The sequence below is a fragment of the Neophocaena asiaeorientalis genome, unplaced genomic scaffold (genome assembly GCF_003031525.2).
Source record: "Neophocaena asiaeorientalis asiaeorientalis breed wild unplaced genomic scaffold, Neophocaena_asiaeorientalis_V1.1 scaffold357, whole genome shotgun sequence".
In the NCBI taxonomy this organism is placed as follows: domain Eukaryota; kingdom Metazoa; phylum Chordata; class Mammalia; order Artiodactyla; family Phocoenidae; genus Neophocaena; species Neophocaena asiaeorientalis.
In genome coordinates this window covers 4,597,278-4,614,814 of record NW_020173270.1, presented here as the reverse complement: position 1 = coordinate 4,614,814, position 17,537 = coordinate 4,597,278, and the positions used below count along the sequence as shown (strand labels likewise).

At 61.2% G+C, this 17,537-nt stretch overlaps 2 protein-coding genes across 3 annotated transcripts in view; one reads left to right on the top strand and one right to left on the bottom strand.

Moving 5' to 3' along the window:
* The window catches only part of HDGFL2 (HDGF like 2), a 17,777-nt gene extending 13,063 nt beyond the window's left edge, over positions 1 to 4,714 (top strand). Inside the window, exons 9-16 of one of the 2 annotated variants that reach the window (XM_024745958.1) lie at positions 1 to 60; positions 1,141 to 1,244; positions 2,128 to 2,201; positions 2,336 to 2,406; positions 2,767 to 2,868; positions 3,074 to 3,266; positions 3,956 to 4,088; positions 4,416 to 4,714. The exon at positions 1 to 60 is cut by the window's left edge and continues 112 nt beyond it. In XM_024745958.1, the coding sequence (XP_024601726.1) occupies positions 1 to 60; positions 1,141 to 1,244; positions 2,128 to 2,201; positions 2,336 to 2,406; positions 2,767 to 2,868; positions 3,074 to 3,266; positions 3,956 to 4,088; positions 4,416 to 4,515 (837 nt within the window). In that variant the 3' untranslated portion in view covers positions 4,516 to 4,714. Of the gene's footprint in view, positions 61 to 1,140; positions 1,245 to 2,127; positions 2,202 to 2,335; positions 2,407 to 2,766; positions 2,869 to 3,073; positions 3,267 to 3,955; positions 4,089 to 4,412 lie in introns of both variants that reach the window. The other variant, XM_024745957.1, reaches the window with a different exon arrangement.
* A 31-nt stretch (positions 4,715 to 4,745) lies between these two features.
* Positions 4,746 to 15,955, bottom strand: PLIN4 (perilipin 4). The gene is made up of 7 exons (XM_024745956.1): positions 15,869 to 15,955; positions 15,255 to 15,402; positions 14,395 to 14,456; positions 9,128 to 12,059; positions 8,828 to 9,015; positions 6,642 to 6,719; positions 4,746 to 6,570 (listed from the first exon to the last, which is right to left on the bottom strand). The coding sequence occupies exons 1-7, from the start codon at positions 15,917 to 15,919 to the stop codon at positions 6,238 to 6,240; spliced, it is 3,792 nt and encodes a 1,263-aa protein (XP_024601724.1). The 5' UTR covers positions 15,920 to 15,955; the 3' UTR covers positions 4,746 to 6,237.
* Between the last annotated feature and the right edge of the window lie 1,582 nt (positions 15,956 to 17,537).

Below are 17,537 nucleotides of genomic sequence, written 5' to 3'. Positions count from 1 at the left end.
CGGGGCCGGGGCCCCCAGTCCTCCTCCGACTCGGAGCCCGAGGCCGAGCTGGACAGAGAGGTGCGTCCGGCGGCGTCCGTGCAGCAGCCGTTGTGTGCGGGGCGCCAAGCGGTCAGGGAGACACAGAGAGCCCGCTGTTAAGGAGCTGACACTTGAGGGAGGGGGACGGGCAGCGGACCACCTGAAGATGGTGTGTGGTGCCAAGGAGATGGAAGCCAGGGCGGGGTGTGAGCTGCGGGGGCGAGAGGGTTTCCATCGCAAAGAGGGCAGACCTCAGAGGCTTCAGGCTGGCAGCCGACCTTAAGTAAGGATCTGAATGAAGTGAGAAGATATCTTGGGGAGAGGCATTCCTGGCCGAGCGCACGGCCCGTGCAAAGGCCCTGGGGCAGGACCGTGCCTGGTGTGTTGGAGGAACAGCCAGGAGGCCCGTGTGTCTGGAGCAGAGTGAGCGAGGGAGAGAGAGGGAGGAGGGGAGGGCAGGGAGGGGAAGGGGTAGGTCGTACAGGGCCTTGTGGAGGACTTGGGCTGTTACCGCAAGGGAGGTAGGTGGGACCCTGGAAGGCTGTGGGCAGAGGAGGGGTGGGTGCTCACAGGTGCCCTCTGGCTGCTGCGGGGGAACGGCTTGTGGGGTAAGCATGGGAGCAGTTCAGCCTCTGGTGCATGTTGGTGGTGACCCTTAGCACTGTGTGTGACCGCAGGGCGTCAGCTCCCTGTCCTCCTGGCTCTCACAGGCCAGCCTGAGTCCAGGAATCCGAGCCCCCCGGGCCCATCGCCTTCTGGTCCGAGCCCAGGATCCCACTCGATAGGGGTGGGGGAGCCGAACAATGCCCTGTTCTCTCTCCACTGCTCTCCATTTTGTCACAAAAGGGGGACCAAGTTCCCTGGCACAGGTGGTGTGTTGCTTGGCAAGAGGAATGCAGTGGGGCTGCCCCACTGTTGGGTGATCCTTTCAGACCCTGAGAAGCTGCTGCCCGGGGGTGGACTGGACACGGGATCCATCCTGCCCAGTCTATCAGCTCCCATCAGGCGAAGGTGATAGCAGGGAATGTCACACTGTGTCTCTAAGGGAACAGCTCAGGGGTCTGGGGCAGCCCCACGCCGACTGCCGCTCCAGCCCCTCCCTTTCTCTGGTTGCTACAGGTGAAGAAATCAGCGAAGAAGTTGCACCTGCAAAGCACAGAGCCCGCGCGGAGACCCAGCCAGAAGGATAAGAGAGGGCGCCCCGAGGAGAAGCCCCGGGCCAGGTCCGTTCCCGCACTGCCACTCCTCGCATAGCCCCCTGGGGGTCCCCACATCTCAAGGAAGGGCCCCAGCTTCTGAATCCAGTCTTTGAGACTGAATCCAGTTGAAGTGTCTGGTTCTTGGGGCCCCATCAGGTTATGCAGGAGTCACTGCCAAGGTCTGTGGTCCTTCCCCAGAGTAGGCCTCTCCCCCCAGGGTGACCCTGCTCCCAGGGGACACCAGGCAGTGTCCTGGGACATCTGTTTTGGTCACGTGGGGGTGGTTCCTGGGATCCAGTGGGTGGAGCCAGGGAGGCCGCCCCTCTCCCCACAGTGCCCAGGATGGAGCCCCACAGAGGATGACCCGGCCCCCGTGTCGCCAGTGCTGAGGGGGCGAGACTGTCCCCAGACCAGTGGTTCTCAGGCCTTTTAAAGTCCAAGGCCCACTGAGGTGGGAGCACAGAGCCCATCTCCCTGCCCACTTTCTATGTGGAATCCCAGCCATCAGTAAACAAACCTGCCCCGTGGGAATATGGCAGCCAGGCTGCCGAGCAGGATGTAGAATCGAAGGCTCGGTGACATGCCAGCTGCCGTTTCCCAGCATCATATCAGAGTAACTCATGTGCTGGGGTCTACATAACTAGCCATTCACCCTTAACCACCTGTTTAAAAAAAAAAAAAAAAAATTCTGGGCTTTCACATTATTTACTTCCTAGAGGAAGGGTTATGTCTTGGGTCCCCTCGGGTGCTGCCCTAGACCAGGTCAGGCGGGCCTTGAGCCTCCTCCTCCCAGCCTCCCGGGCCTCCTGATGGTTTCCTTCTGCAGCGGCCATGGGTCCCCCCACAGGCCCCCGGCCCTCAGTGGGGGCATTGGTCAGGGGCCTTCTAAGGGCGCGACTCTCCACAGGCCCGCGAAAATGGAACGGACCCGGAAGCGGTCGGAAGGGTTCCCACCAGACCGGAAGGTTGAGAAGAAGAAAGGTGAGGGGCCAGCTGCCCAGCCCTGGTTGCAGCCTGAGGTCGCCGAACGGGAGGAGGGACGGCCCTGGAGGAGCCGGCTCCCATCACCAGGGACCCCGCTCAGGCCTGGGCACTGCCTTCTCTCTTGGCCACAGAACCTTCCGTGGAGGAGAAGCTTCAGAAGCTGCACAGCGAGATCAAGTTCGCCCTGAAGGTTGACAATCCGGTGAGACCTTCCTCGGGGTGCAGAGGTCATGTCTCAGTTCCCCTACCCCCTCATCGCTCGAGCTCCCTTAGACGTCTGGGGACGCTGAGGCAAAGCCAGGCCGCACACGCAGGGCAGGGTCCTTGTTCACATGGGCGCCCACCAGATAAGGGCCCAGCTTGGCCTCCTGGGTGCAGTGCTCTGCGTTCCCACCAGGTGGTGCCACATGAGGCCCCAAGACCCCTCGAGTTCTGGGTGCTTCACCACTGTCCCCGGGGCTCCCTGTTGCTCAGCCCAGGGTGTCCTTCTCTGCCCTCTTGGGCCCCCTAGAACCCCCGCAGCTAGGTGCTGACCCTCCTCACTGCCCTTGCTGTCCTGTAGGATGTGAAGAGGTGTCTGAACGCGTTAGAGGAACTAGGGACCCTGCAGGTGACCTCACAGATCCTCCAGAAGAACACGGACGTGGTGGCCACGTTGAAGAAGGTGCGGCGGGAGCCCAGGGGTTGAAGGGGCTGGTGGTGGGGCTACGGGTCTGCTCGGGGCGCTGGGCTTCCGGCCACAGCCGCCTGTGGTCAGCGAGGAGGAAGCCATGCGCACGGGAGGCGCTGTGGGGTGCGGTGATGGGGGAGGGTCTCGGGCGGGGGGTGAGGAGGCTGCGCCCCCTGAGCCAGGCCTCTTGGTGGGCCAGATCCGCCGCTACAAGGCCAACAAGGAGGTGATGGAGAAAGCTGCGGAGGTCTACGCCCGGCTCAAGTCTCGGGTCCTGGGACCAAAGATCGAGGCTATCCAGAAGGCGACCAGAACTGGGCCGGAGAAGGCCGAGGAGATACTGGCCGGAGAGGAGGGCCCTGCGGAGAGGGCGGAGGACGAGGCGAGCACTGGTGAGGAGCTGGCGGGAGGGGCGCCGAGCAGACTGCCCAGGTGGCGCCATCTGTCGGCACTCGCTGCTCAGGCTGGCTGTGTCCCCAAGGCAGCTGGTGTCTGGGCCACACGCCCCTGTGCTGCTCATAGGCTCCATCCAGACCCTCAGAGCCAGGTAGCAGGGGAGGCTGTGTGTGTGTGGCCAGGTGCGCGAGCGTTTCTGGGATGGGCGGTCGCAGAGGTCTGGGAGGGGAGGGCCACAGGTGGGCTGAGAGGAGCAAGGGCATCTGTGGCAGGGACAGTGGCTGCGGGGACAGGAGAGCGTTCCTTCCTGCTGGGGTCACGCGGTCCTGGTGAGACATGTTTGGAGCAGCCCTTAAGACCAGCACCGAGAGGGCTTAGCCGAAGCCGAGGCTGCCCGGGGGAGAGCACAGAGGGGGCGTCTCTCCTTACGTCTGTTTGGACACGGCCGTGGCAGGCTTTTCCCCAGTGTTGCCCACGGCCATTCGTTTACTGGCCCCTCCCATCTCCAGGCTGCGTGGACGGGCCAGGGGCCGGCTGGAGGAAGAGCCCCACGCGGCCGCGGCCCCCGTGTGTCCGGTGGCTCGGGGGTGCGGGTGAATTCAGGTGCACAGGCGGGTGCTCGCACGCTGCTCGCTCTCTGCAGGCAGGTTGCCCCACAGCGTCCCACGAGCCTCTCTCCCCACAGATCTCTCGGCCCCTGTGAACGGCGAGGCGACGTCCCAGAAGGGGGAGAGCATGGAGGACAAGGAGCCGGAGGAAGGACAGAACTCAGAAGAGGGGCCAGGGGGCGGCTCCTCTGAAGATCCATCACACAACGAGTAAGTGTCGCTGGGGCCGCAGGCGCGACTTCCGGAGAAGGCAGCCCGGTGTCTGAGCTGCTCCCAGTTGGGTAAGGCCCGAGGGACATCAGTCTCCCGCACGCTGACTGACCCCCAGGCCCCTCGGAGGGAGCTCGGGGCCAGCCAGCCTGGGCCTGAGCTGTCGGAGGGTGGCTCCCTCCTGACACCCGCCACGGGAGCCGGGGCTGCAGGCAGGCAGGGGGAGGTTGGGGGGCGAGGGCTGTTGGTCTCTGTAGGTGGAAGGAAGGAGACAGACGGCGAGGGGCCTGCTCACCCCTGCCCGCCCGTGCTGTCCTCCACCAGCAGCGCGCGGGAGGGCCCCGACCTGGACGGGCCCGGGAAGGAGCGGCAGGAGCGAGAGAGGCTGCGGGTGGACTCGGAGTCCCTGGACGACGAGGACAGCTGAGCCGGGTGGCCCGTGGCCGGGCCCCGCCGCCACTCGCAGCTGCCCCGAGGCCTGCCTGGCTCCTTCCCGGCACCCAGGGAACAGAGAACTGTTGGGGAGACGCTGTGTTGTTCGTATTTGTCCCCCTGGGTTTTTTTTCTGCCTAATTTCTGTGATTTCCAACGGACATGAAATGACTATAAAGGGTTTTTTTAATGAAAAAAAAAAGTTGCTTTTATTGGCTTGGTTTTCTAGCATCACTGGTTTGCAGTTGTCAAGGGGCCGTCCAGGGACAGAGGGTTTTAAGCCATAGGGTCACCATGAGCAGCGAATATGAATTTGGTTCTGATGGTGCTCCAGGCCCTGCAGGGCTGACGGGGGCAGTGAGCAAGGCCTTTCCAAAAGTACCAGGAGGGATGCTGAGGGCTGTCTGTTGTGGTCGATGTGCACAGGGCGTGGGTGTTGGGGGCTGGCCTCGCTGTGTGACCTGGGCCAAGTGACGCCCCACACTCTGGGCTTCTCTGTGCTCACCTGTCGCTTGGATTCAGATGGGGGATGTGTGTGTGGCGCCCAGCCAGGCACCTGCACATGGCGGTTGCTGGTTAAACGGTGGCCTCGACCGTGTGTCCCCTGTCCTGCCGGTGGCTGAGCCCCTCTGTCCCGGCTGAGAGAGAGGCATGGTGTGGTTTTGCTCCCTGGGCCTGGCGTACCGCCCCCGCCCCCTGCCCTTGCCCCGTTTGGTTTGGTCTGGTTTGGTTGGATTGGAGGTTGTCACTGAGCTCGGTTTCCATGAACGACTGTTTCCAGTGTCACCCCCTCCGATGGCTGTCCGTGATGGGGAGTGAAGAAGGAAAGGCTCGGGGAAGTTCCCGGACTGGTCCCCGTGTCTTGCCTCGGGCAGCTCCTGTGGCGCAGGGCCCCTTGTGGCCCCTGGCAGCCGTGGTGACCCTCTGGGGAGAGCTGGCCCATCCGTCCCGGGGCTTGGGGCACCTGGTGATTTCTGAGAAGCAGGGCTGCTTCGCTTCCTCCGTCAAGGAGGCGGCCAGATAGGGGGGCTGCAGGCGTGGAAAGGGGGGGCTTGACAAGCCTCGGGCCGCTGGACTTCTGACGCAGCAGCTCCCTCAGCATCTCCCGGGGCCCCGGGGAACAGGGGGACTGGCCCTCTGTTGTCCCACCTTCCCATGTGCAGCCCACCTCGCAGGGCGCCCCAAGGATCCAGGGAGAGCACGGCAGGAAGGAAGGGGCCCTTGTCCAGGGGCTGCTGGTCTCCGGCCTGGAGCACGTGACTGAGACCTGAACGTGTGTTGAGCACGTTTTTCTGTTTTTTTTTTTTTTGGCCGTGCCTTGTGGTTTGTGGGATCTTAGTTCTCCAACCAGGGATCTAACCCGCACCCTCGGCAGTGAAAGCACAGAGTCCTTACTACTGGACCACCTGGAGTCCCTCGAGCAGATTTTGTCACGTGCTCCCTAGGGCCCCATCCCGTGTGAGGGAGCCCCTTTATTCCTTCATCGGCAGCCTCTGGGCCCAGGGACCTGAGAACATCATCTGTGGGGTCCTTGTGATCACCCAGGACCAGGGGGCGCTGCCGGGTGAGTGGGCTGCAGCAGGAAGGGACGTGTACTCACCCCTGGCTCCTCGGCCAGGAGAAGGGCCAGCCGTGCTCAGGGAGAAAGGTGGGGTGCCAGCCGGCAGGGCCCGGAGCTTCCGGGGGTTGGGGCTGGTTTCGGGTGGGGGAGGGGCTCCTACAGCTGCTGCCCATTGGGGTGCAGGGCGAAGGGCCCCACCAGCCAGCTGAGCGGAGGGCTGTGCTGCACGCTCTCCAGCAGCTGCTCCAGCCCCTGCCACGCCTGGCGTACGCCCTGGCGGCTCTGGGCCAGGCGCTCGGCCGGCAGCTCCGCCACGGAGGTGGCAGAGGAGACAACGCTGTGGAGCTCGCAGAGGCTGTGCCGCGCCTGCCTGAGCTGCCACCGGAGCTCGGCGGGGAGGCCCTGGAGGCCGGAGGCCAGGCTGCTGTAGGCCACATGGAGCTGCTGGACAAGGCTGCAGACCCTGGAAAGAGCCCCGGCGGCTGGCACCTGTGGGCGGAAGGAGGGAGGTGAGCGGGGCTGGAGGGGAGGGGCAGGAGCGCCGGCCCCCTGGTACGCACCTCTTGGGCGCCGGCTTGGCTGCTCAGATCCTGGTCCGGCCACGGCTGCCGGTCTGGAGCCTGCTGGGCCTTCTCAATCTGGAAAGAGCCCAGCAGAGACATGAGGCCTTCTTGGCAGGGACCTCCCCGATACTCCCCCAGGGGCGGCATTCCCAGGCCTGGCCTGGAGCTTCGTGTCTACCTTTCCTGTGGTGTGGTGGAAAGGTTTAGGGCCAGCTGCACCAGGATGGTTCACGTAAAGAGGCAATAATCCAAATTCCTCATGAGGTTGTCAGGGAGCTCAGCAGAACGGCAGGGGCACCGTGTCGCACCCCAGCTCAAAATCCTCCCACGTCTCCCAGTGAGTGGCCTTTGGACCGATCCAGTTCCTCACCGTGGCCTGTGTGGCCTGCTCAGGACACTTGCAACCTCACCTCCTGCTGACATCCCGCTGTGCTCTCTGCTCAGGCCACACTGGCTTCCTTTTGTCCCTCGAGCATGTCAAGCATGTTGTTGCCTCAGGGCCTTTGCACGTGCTGCCCACTCAGCCTGAAACATGCTTCCTCTGGCCCAGTACGGTGGCCCCCCCAGGCCCTCCCTGCCAGATCTCTGTGTCTCCTCAGAGGCCTATCACTGTCGAGTTACCGTGAGTTTCTTTGTTGTTTATCTCCTACCCTTGGCTGGGAGCTCTGTCAGGACCTTTTTCTCCTTGCTTTTTGGGTCCCTAGCACATAGGAACCCCCCACCCCCATTGACTAATCTTCCTTTGTCCTCCTGAGAGCTCAGCAAGTGGACCAAATGTTGACTCCAACTTTCCATCACCCTCCCAGCTCTTAACCCCGGCGACTCCATCGGGGGGCCTACTAGTCATCTCCAGGTTACCCTGTCCAAGACCAAGCCTTAATGTTCACCGCCCACCCACCCACCCAGGGCATTTCTAGGTGTCCCCTGCTAAAAGTCCCCAAGGCCTCATAGGGTCTTTTCTCTCTCTCACGTCTCACACCTAAGCTGGTAGGTCTGCTTTGGAAACACATCCAGAACCCAACTGCCTCTTGCCACCACCGATGCTACTCCCAAGGCCCCCCTCAGCATTTGCCAGGATTTTTTCAGAAACCTCACTCATTTCCTGGCTCTGGCCCTTGACCCTGGTGGCCTGTCCTCCCCACAGTAGCCAGAGGGATCCCCTTAAATAAAATGTCTGTTGCATCAGGCCAACCCTCAGCCCCCAGTCCTGGGTGCTGCGGGGTGTGGAGCAGCCTCCCTGCTCCCACCCACTCAATGCCAGGAGCCCGCCCCCCCCCCCCAGCTGGGTGACCACCACAGACATCCCCAGGCATGGCCCAGTGTCCCCTGGGGGCACGACTGCCCCGTTGAGACCCTCTGGGTTGGAGCAGCGGTCCTCAAGTCGCGGCTCACCACAGACCCCTGGGGCACTGATGGAAAACACAGATGCCTGAGCGCATCCCAGGGATCCCCACTCAGGCAGCATGGCTGGGTTCCTCGCCACCTGCGTAGATGGGGCTGTTCGACACTGACGACCCGTGACCTTGAGAACCTAGAGGTGCTCAGACCTGGGGGTCCATCACCATCTGCATCAGCCACAGACGGGAGGCCACTAAACTTCCTACCGCAGGCAGGTCAGCCCCAGCACCCACAAGGAGCCAGCGTGGCTGTCAGTGGTGCTGCAGGGGGAGAAAGCCTGGGGTGGAGGCGTGAGTGGGGCTGGCGAGAGGGCATGACCCCGCTGGCTCGGTGCTTGTCCCCATGGTGCTGTTCAAGTCACCTTCCGCTGGACCCTTCCTTGCATCACTGAACTCCACCCAGATCGCATCGGTTCCCCCTACCCTGTTAGCGCCTTCACTTTACCCTCCCCTGCCGCTGGCCGCCCTTCTGCTCCTTGGAACACACCTAGCTTGTTCTCAGGCCACTGTCTGTCCTTGCGGTCCCCACTTTCCACACGACTTGGCTCAAACAGACACGCTCCTGCCCTGCCCCTCTCTGCACGACTGTCTTGTTTCCCTCTCTGCAACCCCATTGGTGGCAAGTATTGGGTCTTGTGTCCATCTTCCTCCCTGGAATACAAGCTCCTTGAGAGCAGACCCGTGACTGAGTGGCCGACGGCCATTGTCTACTAGGTGCTCAGTATGTGTCTGCCGAGTCCCCCGCGTGTGGCTGAGGAAGGCGCTGGTGGAAGGGAGGGCTCTTACCAGCCAAAAGGCGTCCTCGAGCTGGGCCAGCACGTCCAGGGCCTGGAACTGGCCTTGCTGCAGGTGGCTCAAGGCGTGCTCGAAAGCCCGCTGGCGGAAGCTGGGGTCCAAGTCGCCCAGACGCACGAAGTAGCTGCTTTGGTCGGCCGTGGCCTCCCTCAGCCGGGGCTGGGAGGCAGCCAGCTGAGCTGAAAGGGAAGACAGGGTCGCTCAACCCGAGAAGCCCCTCGGGCATCAGGGGCATGCGTTGGACAGACGACCGGGCCCCTGGGAGCTGGGACCAGCCTGTCTTGCTCTCACCTTGCTCCTCGGCGCTCATGGGCTGGAAGATCTCCCCCAGCTCCTCCAGTGCGTCCCGGAGTGTTGCAAAGCCCCGGGCTCCTTCCTGGCCGCAAGTGGTGGCCCCAGGCCCTACGTCATCCTTCTTGCCCAGGGCGGCCTCTGGGGTGAAAGTCACCTCAGCTGACACGAGGCCCTTGGTGTTAGTGGTGGCTTTCCCAGCAGGGTCCAGGCGTGCACACAGAGTGTCCGGGGGCCTGGAGACCCCACAGGACTGAGCCTCATGAGGGTTCAGGATGGTTTGTTCTTCATCTGGGGCTCCGGAAGTGGCGAGTCCACCAGAGGCAGCATCCTGGGAAACAGGTAACCAGTTCTGGATGGTTCCGAGACCAGTCTGCACACCTCCTCGGGCCACGTTCCCTACCCTGGAGAGCCCAGTGGACATGGCGTCTTTGGTGCTGGTGAGGACAGCCTTCGAGGTGTCCAGACCCCATTGGGCAGCAGCATTGGCCACATTCACGGCACCAGCCATGCCACTGGAGATGGTGTTCCTTGTGCCAGCTGAAACATTTGGGGTTGTATTCAGCCCAGTTTGCACAGCCCCTGTAGCCACATTCACTGCCCCAGTGAGTCCTGTGGACACTGCATCTTTGGTGCCTGTCAGGACGGTCTTGGTGGTGTCCATGCCAGTTTGGACGGTGCCCTTGGCCATGTTCACTGCCCCAGTGAGCCCAGTGGACACTGCATCTTTGGTGCCTGTCAGGACAGTCTTGGTGGTGTCCATGCCTGTCTGGACGGCCCCCTTGGCCATGCCCATTGCTTCAGTGAGGCCAGCGGACACTGCATCCTTGGTGCCTGTCAGGACTGTCTTGGTGGTGTCGACGCCGGTCTGGACGGTTCCTTTGGCCACGCCCATTGTGCCAGTGAGGCCAGTGGACATTGCATCTTTGGTGCCTGTCAGGACAGTCTTGGTGGTGTCCACGCCCATCTGGACGGTTCCTTTGGCCACACCCATCGCTCCAGTGAGGCCAGCGGACATTGCATCTCTGGTGCCTGTCAGGACAGTCTTGGTGGTGTCCACGCCCATCTGGACAGTTCCTTTGGCCACACCCATCGCTCCAGTGAGGCCAGCAGACATTGCATCTCTGGTGCCTGTCAGGACAGTCTTGGTGGTGTCCACGCCCATCTCGACGGTTCCTTTGGCCACACCCATCGCGCCAGTGAGGCCAGCAGACATTGCATCTCTGGTCCCTGTCAGGACAGTCTTGGCGGTGTCCACGCCCATCTGGACGGTTCCTTTGGCCACGCCCATGGCTCCAGTGAGGCCAGCGGACATTGCATCTTTGGTCCCTGTGAGGACGGTCTTGGTGGTGTCCACGCCCATCTGGACGGTTCCTTTGGCCACGCCCATTGCTCCAGTGAGGCCAGCGGACACTGCATCTTTGGTGCTTGTCAGGACAGTCTTGGTGGTGTCCACGCCCATCTGGACGGTTCCTTTGGCCACGCCCATTGCTCCAGTGAGGCCAGCGGACACTGCATCTTTGGTGCTTGTCAGGACAGTCTTGGTGGTGTCCACGCCCATCTGGACGGTTCCTTTGGCCACGCCCATTGCTCCAGTGAGGCCAGCGGACACTGCATCTTTGGTGCTTGTCAGGACAGTCTTGGTGGTGTCCACGCCCATCTGGACGGTTCCTTTGGCCACGCCCATTGCTCCAGTGAGGCCAGCGGACACTGCATCTTTGGTGCTTGTCAGGACAGTCTTGGTGGTGTCCACGCCCATCTGGACGGTTCCTTTGGCCACGCCCATTGCTCCAGTGAGGCCAGCGGACACTGCATCTTTGGTGCTTGTCAGGACAGTCTTGGTGGTGTCCACGCCCATCTGGACGGTTCCTTTGGCCACACCCATTGCGCCAGTGAGTCCAGCGGCCATTGCATCTTTGGTCCCTGTGAGGACAGTCTTGGTGGTGTCCATGCCAGTTTGGACGGTGCCCTGGGCCATGTTCATTGCCCCAGTGGAGCCTATCAGGACGGTCTTGGTGGTGTCCACGCCCATCTGGACGGTTCCTTTGGCCACGCCCATTGCTCCAGTGAGCCCAGTGGACACTGCATCTTTGGTGCCTGTCAGGACAGTCTTGGTGGTGTCCACGCCCATCTGGACGGTTCCTTTGGCCACGCCCATTGCTCCAGTGAGCCCAGTGGACACTGCATCTTTGGTGCCTGTCAGGACAGTCTTGGTGGTGTCCATGCCAGTTTGGACGGTGCCCTTGGCCATGTTCACTGACCCAGTTAGCCCAGTGGACACTGCATCTTTGGTGCCTGTGAGGACAGTCCTGGTGGTGTCCACACCCATCTGGATGGTTCCTTTGGCCACACCCATTGCTCCAGTGAGCCCAGTGGACATTGCATCTTTGGTGCCTGTCAGGACAGCCTTGGTGGTGTCCATGCCCGTTTGGACGGTGCCCTTGGCCATGTTAACTGCCCCAGTGAGCCCAGCGGACACTGCATCTTTGGTGCCTGTCAGGACAGCCTTGGTGGTGTCCATGCCCGTTTGGACGGTGCCCTTGGCCATGTTCACTGCTCCAGTGAGCCCAGTGGACACTGCATCTTTGGTGCCTGTGAGGCCTGTCTTGGTGGTGTCCACGCCCGTCTGGACGGCCCCCTTGGCCACACCCATTGCTCCAGTGAGCCCACTGGACACTGCATCTTTGGTGCCTGTCAGGACAGTCTTGGTGGTGTCCATGCCCATCTGGACGGTGCCCTTGGCCATGTTCACTGCCCCTGTGAGTCCAGTGGACACTGCATCCTTGGTGCCTGTGAGTGTGGACTGGGTCATGCCCAGGCCTCCTTGGACCACGCCTTTAGCTGTGTCTACAACGTTGGTCATCCCACACGAGAAGGCATCCTTGGTCCTGGTCATCTTGGACCACACTAGGTCGTTTGTCCTGGAGATGACCTGATGAGGAAGGACATTCGTGATCAAGCAGAGAGTGCTAGACACCTCACTCCCCACCCTTCCCCAGATCTCCACCTCATCCCTAACATGCCCCGGGGAGTGGGACCTTCCTCCCAGAGGCCCAGCCTGCTCACCTCCCACCCCGACATACCTCCCTCCCTGGCTTCCAGGATACAGCCTACTGAGCTCTGTCACAGCGCCACGTGGTTCCCCTGACACAATAGATCCCCCACTGCTGACAGCTCTTCCCTAGCACCTCTGGGACCCTCCTTGCTCAATATCCCTTAGCCTTGTGCTCAGTAAGCCATAGACTTACATGTTTTCTTCATCTTGCCTAATCTCTATGGCAAGTTTGAGACAGGTTTCCCCATCACGGGGAGAAATTTGAGGAGGCCAAATGCTTGTTAGCATGAACGTATTCAAGTAAGAGAAGGGGATCTGGGTATCTATGTTTAGAAAGGTAATAACTAGAAAAGTAATAACTGGAAAAGTACAGGGCCAAGTATTGGGTTTGAGCCATAGGAAACTGTCGATAACTCGGTAGGTCAAAAATGAGGGCAGTTTCCCTCTTGTTCATCCAAACTGCTGAAGGGCTGTGATGGCCTCAGGGTTGCCACCACCCAGGTTCAACCAGCAGTTTCCTATTTCCAATTCAGGGGTTCTTAACCCAGGGTTAGGGGTGACCCAGGGTGATCCTGCCCCCCCTCCCCTCCAGGGGACACTGGGCGATGTCTGGGGACATCTGTGACAATCACAACTTCAGGGAAGAGGGTGCTCCTGGCATTGAGTGAGTGAGTGGGGTCAGGGATGCTGCTCAACAATCCCCAGTGCCCAGGACGGCCCCACACAGAGGATGACCCGGCCCTGAGTGGGCAAGACGACTGAAGTTGAGAAGCCCTGAAATGTTATTCTCACCACCTGCCTCCTGCCCAGCATCGTCTCAAGTGGGCATCTTGCCCACAGAGACCTGGGTTCAGCTCTTTCCCACACTTGCTGTGTTACCTCAGGCAAGCCACATCCCCTCTCTGAGCCTCATTTGAAGAGTGGCAATTAAAACAGCACCTCCTGGACTTCCCTGGTAGTGCAGTGGTTAAGAATCCGCCTGCCAACGCAGGGAACATGGGTTCGAGCCCTGGTGCGGGGAGATTCCACATGCCACGGAGCAACTAAGCCTGTGCGCCACAACTACTGAGCCTACACTCTAGCGCCTGCGAGCCACACCTACTGAAGCCCGTGTGCCTAGAGCCCGTGCTCCACGAGAGAAGCCACCAAAATGAGAAGCCCGCGCACCGCCACAAAGAGTAGCTCCCGCTCGCCACAACTAGAGAAGGCCCATGCACAGCAACGAAGACCCAACGCAGCCATAAGTAAATAAATAAATAAATAAATAATCCCCTCCCAGCCATTTAAAAAAACAATAAAAACAGCACCTCCTTCAAAGATTGGCAGAGAAAACTGAGTCAATGTACCTGAAGCACTTTGCAGGGAACAGGTGCTCCATTAATGCAAGTGAAGAGGGGTGGAGGGGGAGGAGTGAAAAAGTGGGGAGGGGGGCCCTCAGCTGCCGGGGTCCATTTTAATTTGTGCCACAGGGTGAGCCCGGTGGTTCTTTGCCCTCCGAGATGCTCAGCTCTGGACGAGCTGAGGGCAGAGCGGAGTCGAGGAAGACTCCAGTGTGGGGTGTGTGCTGGGCGGAAGGGTTGTATCAGGGCTCTGTCACCCTGCTATGGCCCTCAGCAGTCTTACATCAGCCACTCCGCTTGCCCTGGCCCTGGGGACGTGGTTATATGGGCGGTCCCCGGTCATCCAGGACCGAAGGTGGATGCATCGTTGGCCACTGTTCAGCCTCTGACTGCCCAAGGTTCAAATCCCATGCTACAATGTCTTGCTGTGTGACCTTCGGCAGGTGGCTTGGCTTCTCTGTGCTTCAGCTTTTGTGTGGGGTTCTATTGCTCCCTTCCTCGCAGGACGGTTGGGAGGCTTAACTATTAAGCAGCACATGTAAACACTGAGCCCAGAGCCTGACACAGGGTGAGTGAGTTACCACTGTTTGGGTCGTAATGTGCTAGGCACAGAACTGGAGTGGGGGTGGGGGGTGTCTGTAGACCGGATGGAGCCTCATGGCGCCAGGCAGTAAGGCAGTACTGCACCCATTTCACAGATGTAGAAACAGAGGCTCAGAGGGGAAGACTGGCCTGGAATCCCACTGGGGTGTCTGCCTGCTCCTTGGCCTATGACAACCCCCAGACAGCAGGAACTGAAACATCCCAGGAGGAGGTACCCAAGGGGAGGCAGAGGCCATCAGACCAGACCAGGCTCTGCCAGCCCCTCTCACCCTGTCTGAAAGCGGCAGCGTCTTCTCAACGCCCCTGGTCGTCTGCTCCGGGTCGGTGGCCACTGTGGGGACAAAAGCCAATCAGGCAACCCAGGGAGGGACACGCGCTGGCATCAGCCACCCTGAAGCCCATTGCACAATCAGTGGGCACAGCCCAAAAGGTCAGGAATGTCCCAGCTGCCCTGCCAGGGACGGCAGAAGGTGACATCCACGGCCATGGGTCTGGCTCCCTCAATCCCCAGGGCGGTCTCCTGGAGCAGGGGTTCTCTAGAGTTTTCTCTGCCTGGGTCCTGGGTGCTGGACGCCCACCCAGGGTGATGCAGGGAGAGGACTCGGGGCCCCGCCCTGCCCCACTCCACCACAGCTGGCAGCCACCTACCGGGCCTGGGTATGTGGAGCAGAAGTCAGCTGCCTCTGGCTCCGGGCCGAGAGCGGCCGCCCTAGCCTGAGCTCCCCATGCACCAGCCCCCCTTCAGGACTTGGAGCTAGGGCTGCCCCAAGCACCCCAGCTGAGCAGGCTGTGTGGCGCCAGGGAAGCTGCTGCCCCTCTCTGGAACCAGGATCAAAATCTTTGATGAGCTTAGACATGCAGAATGCCCAGCCCCTGGTCCACAGGGCGTCAGAAACGGGGTGATGGAAGGTGGACGGGGGGGTTGAGAATGTGGGGGGCATTGCTGGCTGTGCCCCCTTGGGCCACTTATATTTATGCCTCAGGTCCCCATCTGGCGCTAAATGAGCACGCCAGCTGCGTGGGGTCTGTTGAGGTGACACAGGCACCTATGAAGCACCCCCAAGATGGGCAGAAGTCCCTGCAGGGGTCCATCTCCAGAGCTCCCGCCTCCATGGAGCTGTCCACTCACCCTCAGCCTGGGGCTGGGCAGTCTCGGCGGCTGGAGCACTTGTGGGATGGGTGACCGGCCGGGCCTCTCTCCCTGAGCTGTGGGCGTGGGCCACCGGGTTCTGGGCAGAACTGAAGCCAGGCAGGGACCCAAAGAAGCTGCCCAGGGTCTGCATGGGGTGAGGGGAGCATCAGAGAGCCCTGGGTTCCCAAACCACCTCAGGCCTTGCTCCTGGATGACCTCAGCCACTCTGAGCCTCAGTCTCCTTGCCTGAGCAGTGGGCAGGTTCAGCCTGCCTCCCATGGACAGAGAGAAAGTTCATCCTCTGGGTCTCTCTCCTTTTCCTTCCGTGGCCCACATTTCTCATCTGGGGAAACTGAGGCTCAGAGAGGGGCCGAGGCTGGCACAGGGTAACACAGCAAGGAAAGAACTGAGGCTTGAGTGCATCCTCCCACCCCCCACCCTCCAGCTTGGGACCGGAGGGAAGATTGGCACTGTGGCCTTCAGAGCCCTCCCTCCCCCCCACACCCCCAAGAAGCCCCTCCAGACCCCAGGACTGTGGAGGTCACCTTTCCAAGGTTCTGGGGTCTCTCCAGGCCCCAGTTGTGATCTTTCCCTCCCACGCCTGCCCTCACCTTGCCCTTGGGTTTGGGGGGATCCCGGCCTCCTTCATCTTGAGCAGACATGGTAATCCTCTAAGCAGCTGGAAGGGCAGAGAGGGGGCATGAATGGCGGGTCCCGGGCCTCCTGCCCCACACCCATAACCCTGAGCAGTCCCCCGATACCTGCCCGGAGGCCAGCCTCACCCTGGCATTGCTTACCTGGATCGTGTGAGGGTCCCCTGGAGTGACAGGCAGCACAGTTCTGCTCTCAGCTCCCAGGCCTTATAGGGTCTGGGGTGGTGCAGGCCTGGCCGGCAGAGGCAGGCGGCCAGTGGGCCAAGGGAGGGCCCTGGATAGTCACGTGCCTGCCCGCTCCAGCGTGGGCCCCGGGCCCAGCACCTTTCCCCTGCTCTCAGCACTGGGCAGCCTCTGCCCGTGGCACCCACCCCCACCAGGCTGAGTGATTCACGGGCCGTCCTGTACCCTCAAGGCACAGCCTGCACACTCTCGGCCTCTCATTTCCATCTGTGTGATGGGCATGGTTCAAGCCGCTCTGCTGGGCCACCTTGGCCAGTTACCATCCTTGGGCTTCAGTTGCCCCCTCCAGACTCCTCACCGTGGCCCACAAGGTCTTACCTTTCTCCCTGCCCTCATCTCCCTCCCTCTCTGCCCCCCTCACTCACCATGCTTCAGCCACACAGGCCTCCTCTCTGTTCCTCCAAATCTCCAGGCATGGCCCTGCCCCAGGACCTTTGCACCTGTTATTCCCTCTGCCTGGAGCATCTTCCCCAGACACCCACACAGCTTCTTCCCTCACCTCCACCAGGCCTGTCTTTTGTTCACTGCTGTGTCCCCTGCAATAGAACAATACTTGGCACACAGTTGGCAACTTAATAAATGTTCAGCTAAACGGACCAACTCATAGGGTAGTTGTGAGCGTGAAATGAGGTCACGCATGTAACCTGTCAACCCCAGTGCCTGGTACCTAGCAGGTGCTCAACAAACATCAGCTTAGCATTGTCCAGGCAGAAAGAGAGGAGCAGGGTCTGTCCTGAGCAGTGAGGGGACGTGTCACTCTCCAGAAGGGACTTCCCTTGAGAAAGGGCCTAAATACAGACCAAGACAGGACACCAACAGAACTGGAGGTGCCCTAGAAGTGAGATCCAGGCCTGGTGGGCTTGGGCCAGCGGAGGGTGGATTCCTGGAAGAGGCAACCTGTACCTGAGGCCACAGAGCTGGGAAGTGGCAGAGACAGGATTTGAACCCAGATCCAGAGCCTATGTGCCAGCAGGCTGTCTGTGGGTGGGTGTGCAGGCAGAGAAATGACTGCTACGCCCTCCTTGAATGCCCCCTGCCTGCCCCTGGGACAGGGATCCCAGCTGTGTCCAGTTGATGGCTCTGGGTGCTAAGCTGGGAGGAGGGAAGGTCCAGCCACTGGGCCTGATGACCCCCAGGTCGTTTCCTTGGAGCCATCACTGTGTTTGCCAAACAGTTGGGGAACAAAACAGGGGTGTCTCCCAAACTCCTCAGCCAATGCTTCCCAAAGGTGGTGGCAAAGGGGGGTGGGAAACCCAGGGTGTGCCTCTCCCCTCCCCTCCCCTCTCCGCAGGGCTGCCACAGCATAGCAAAGGGGGAGAAACCCAGCAAAAATAACAAACATGATCATAAACACCGAGTCAGGTCCCTTCCTTCCTCTGCCCAC

Coding starts and splice junctions, on each gene's coding strand:
- PLIN4 (XM_024745956.1), bottom strand. CDS start 15,919: ATGTCTGCTCAAGATGAAGGAGGCCGGGATCCCCCCAAACCCAAGGGC. Junction 15,403..15,868: donor CCCCCAAACCCAAGGGCAAG/GTGAGGGCAGGC, acceptor CACCCCATGCAG/ACCCTGGGCAGCTTCTTTGG. Junction 12,060..14,394: donor CGCTGCCGCTTTCAGACAGG/GTGAGAGGGGCT, acceptor CTTCCTCATCAG/GTCATCTCCAGGACAAACGA.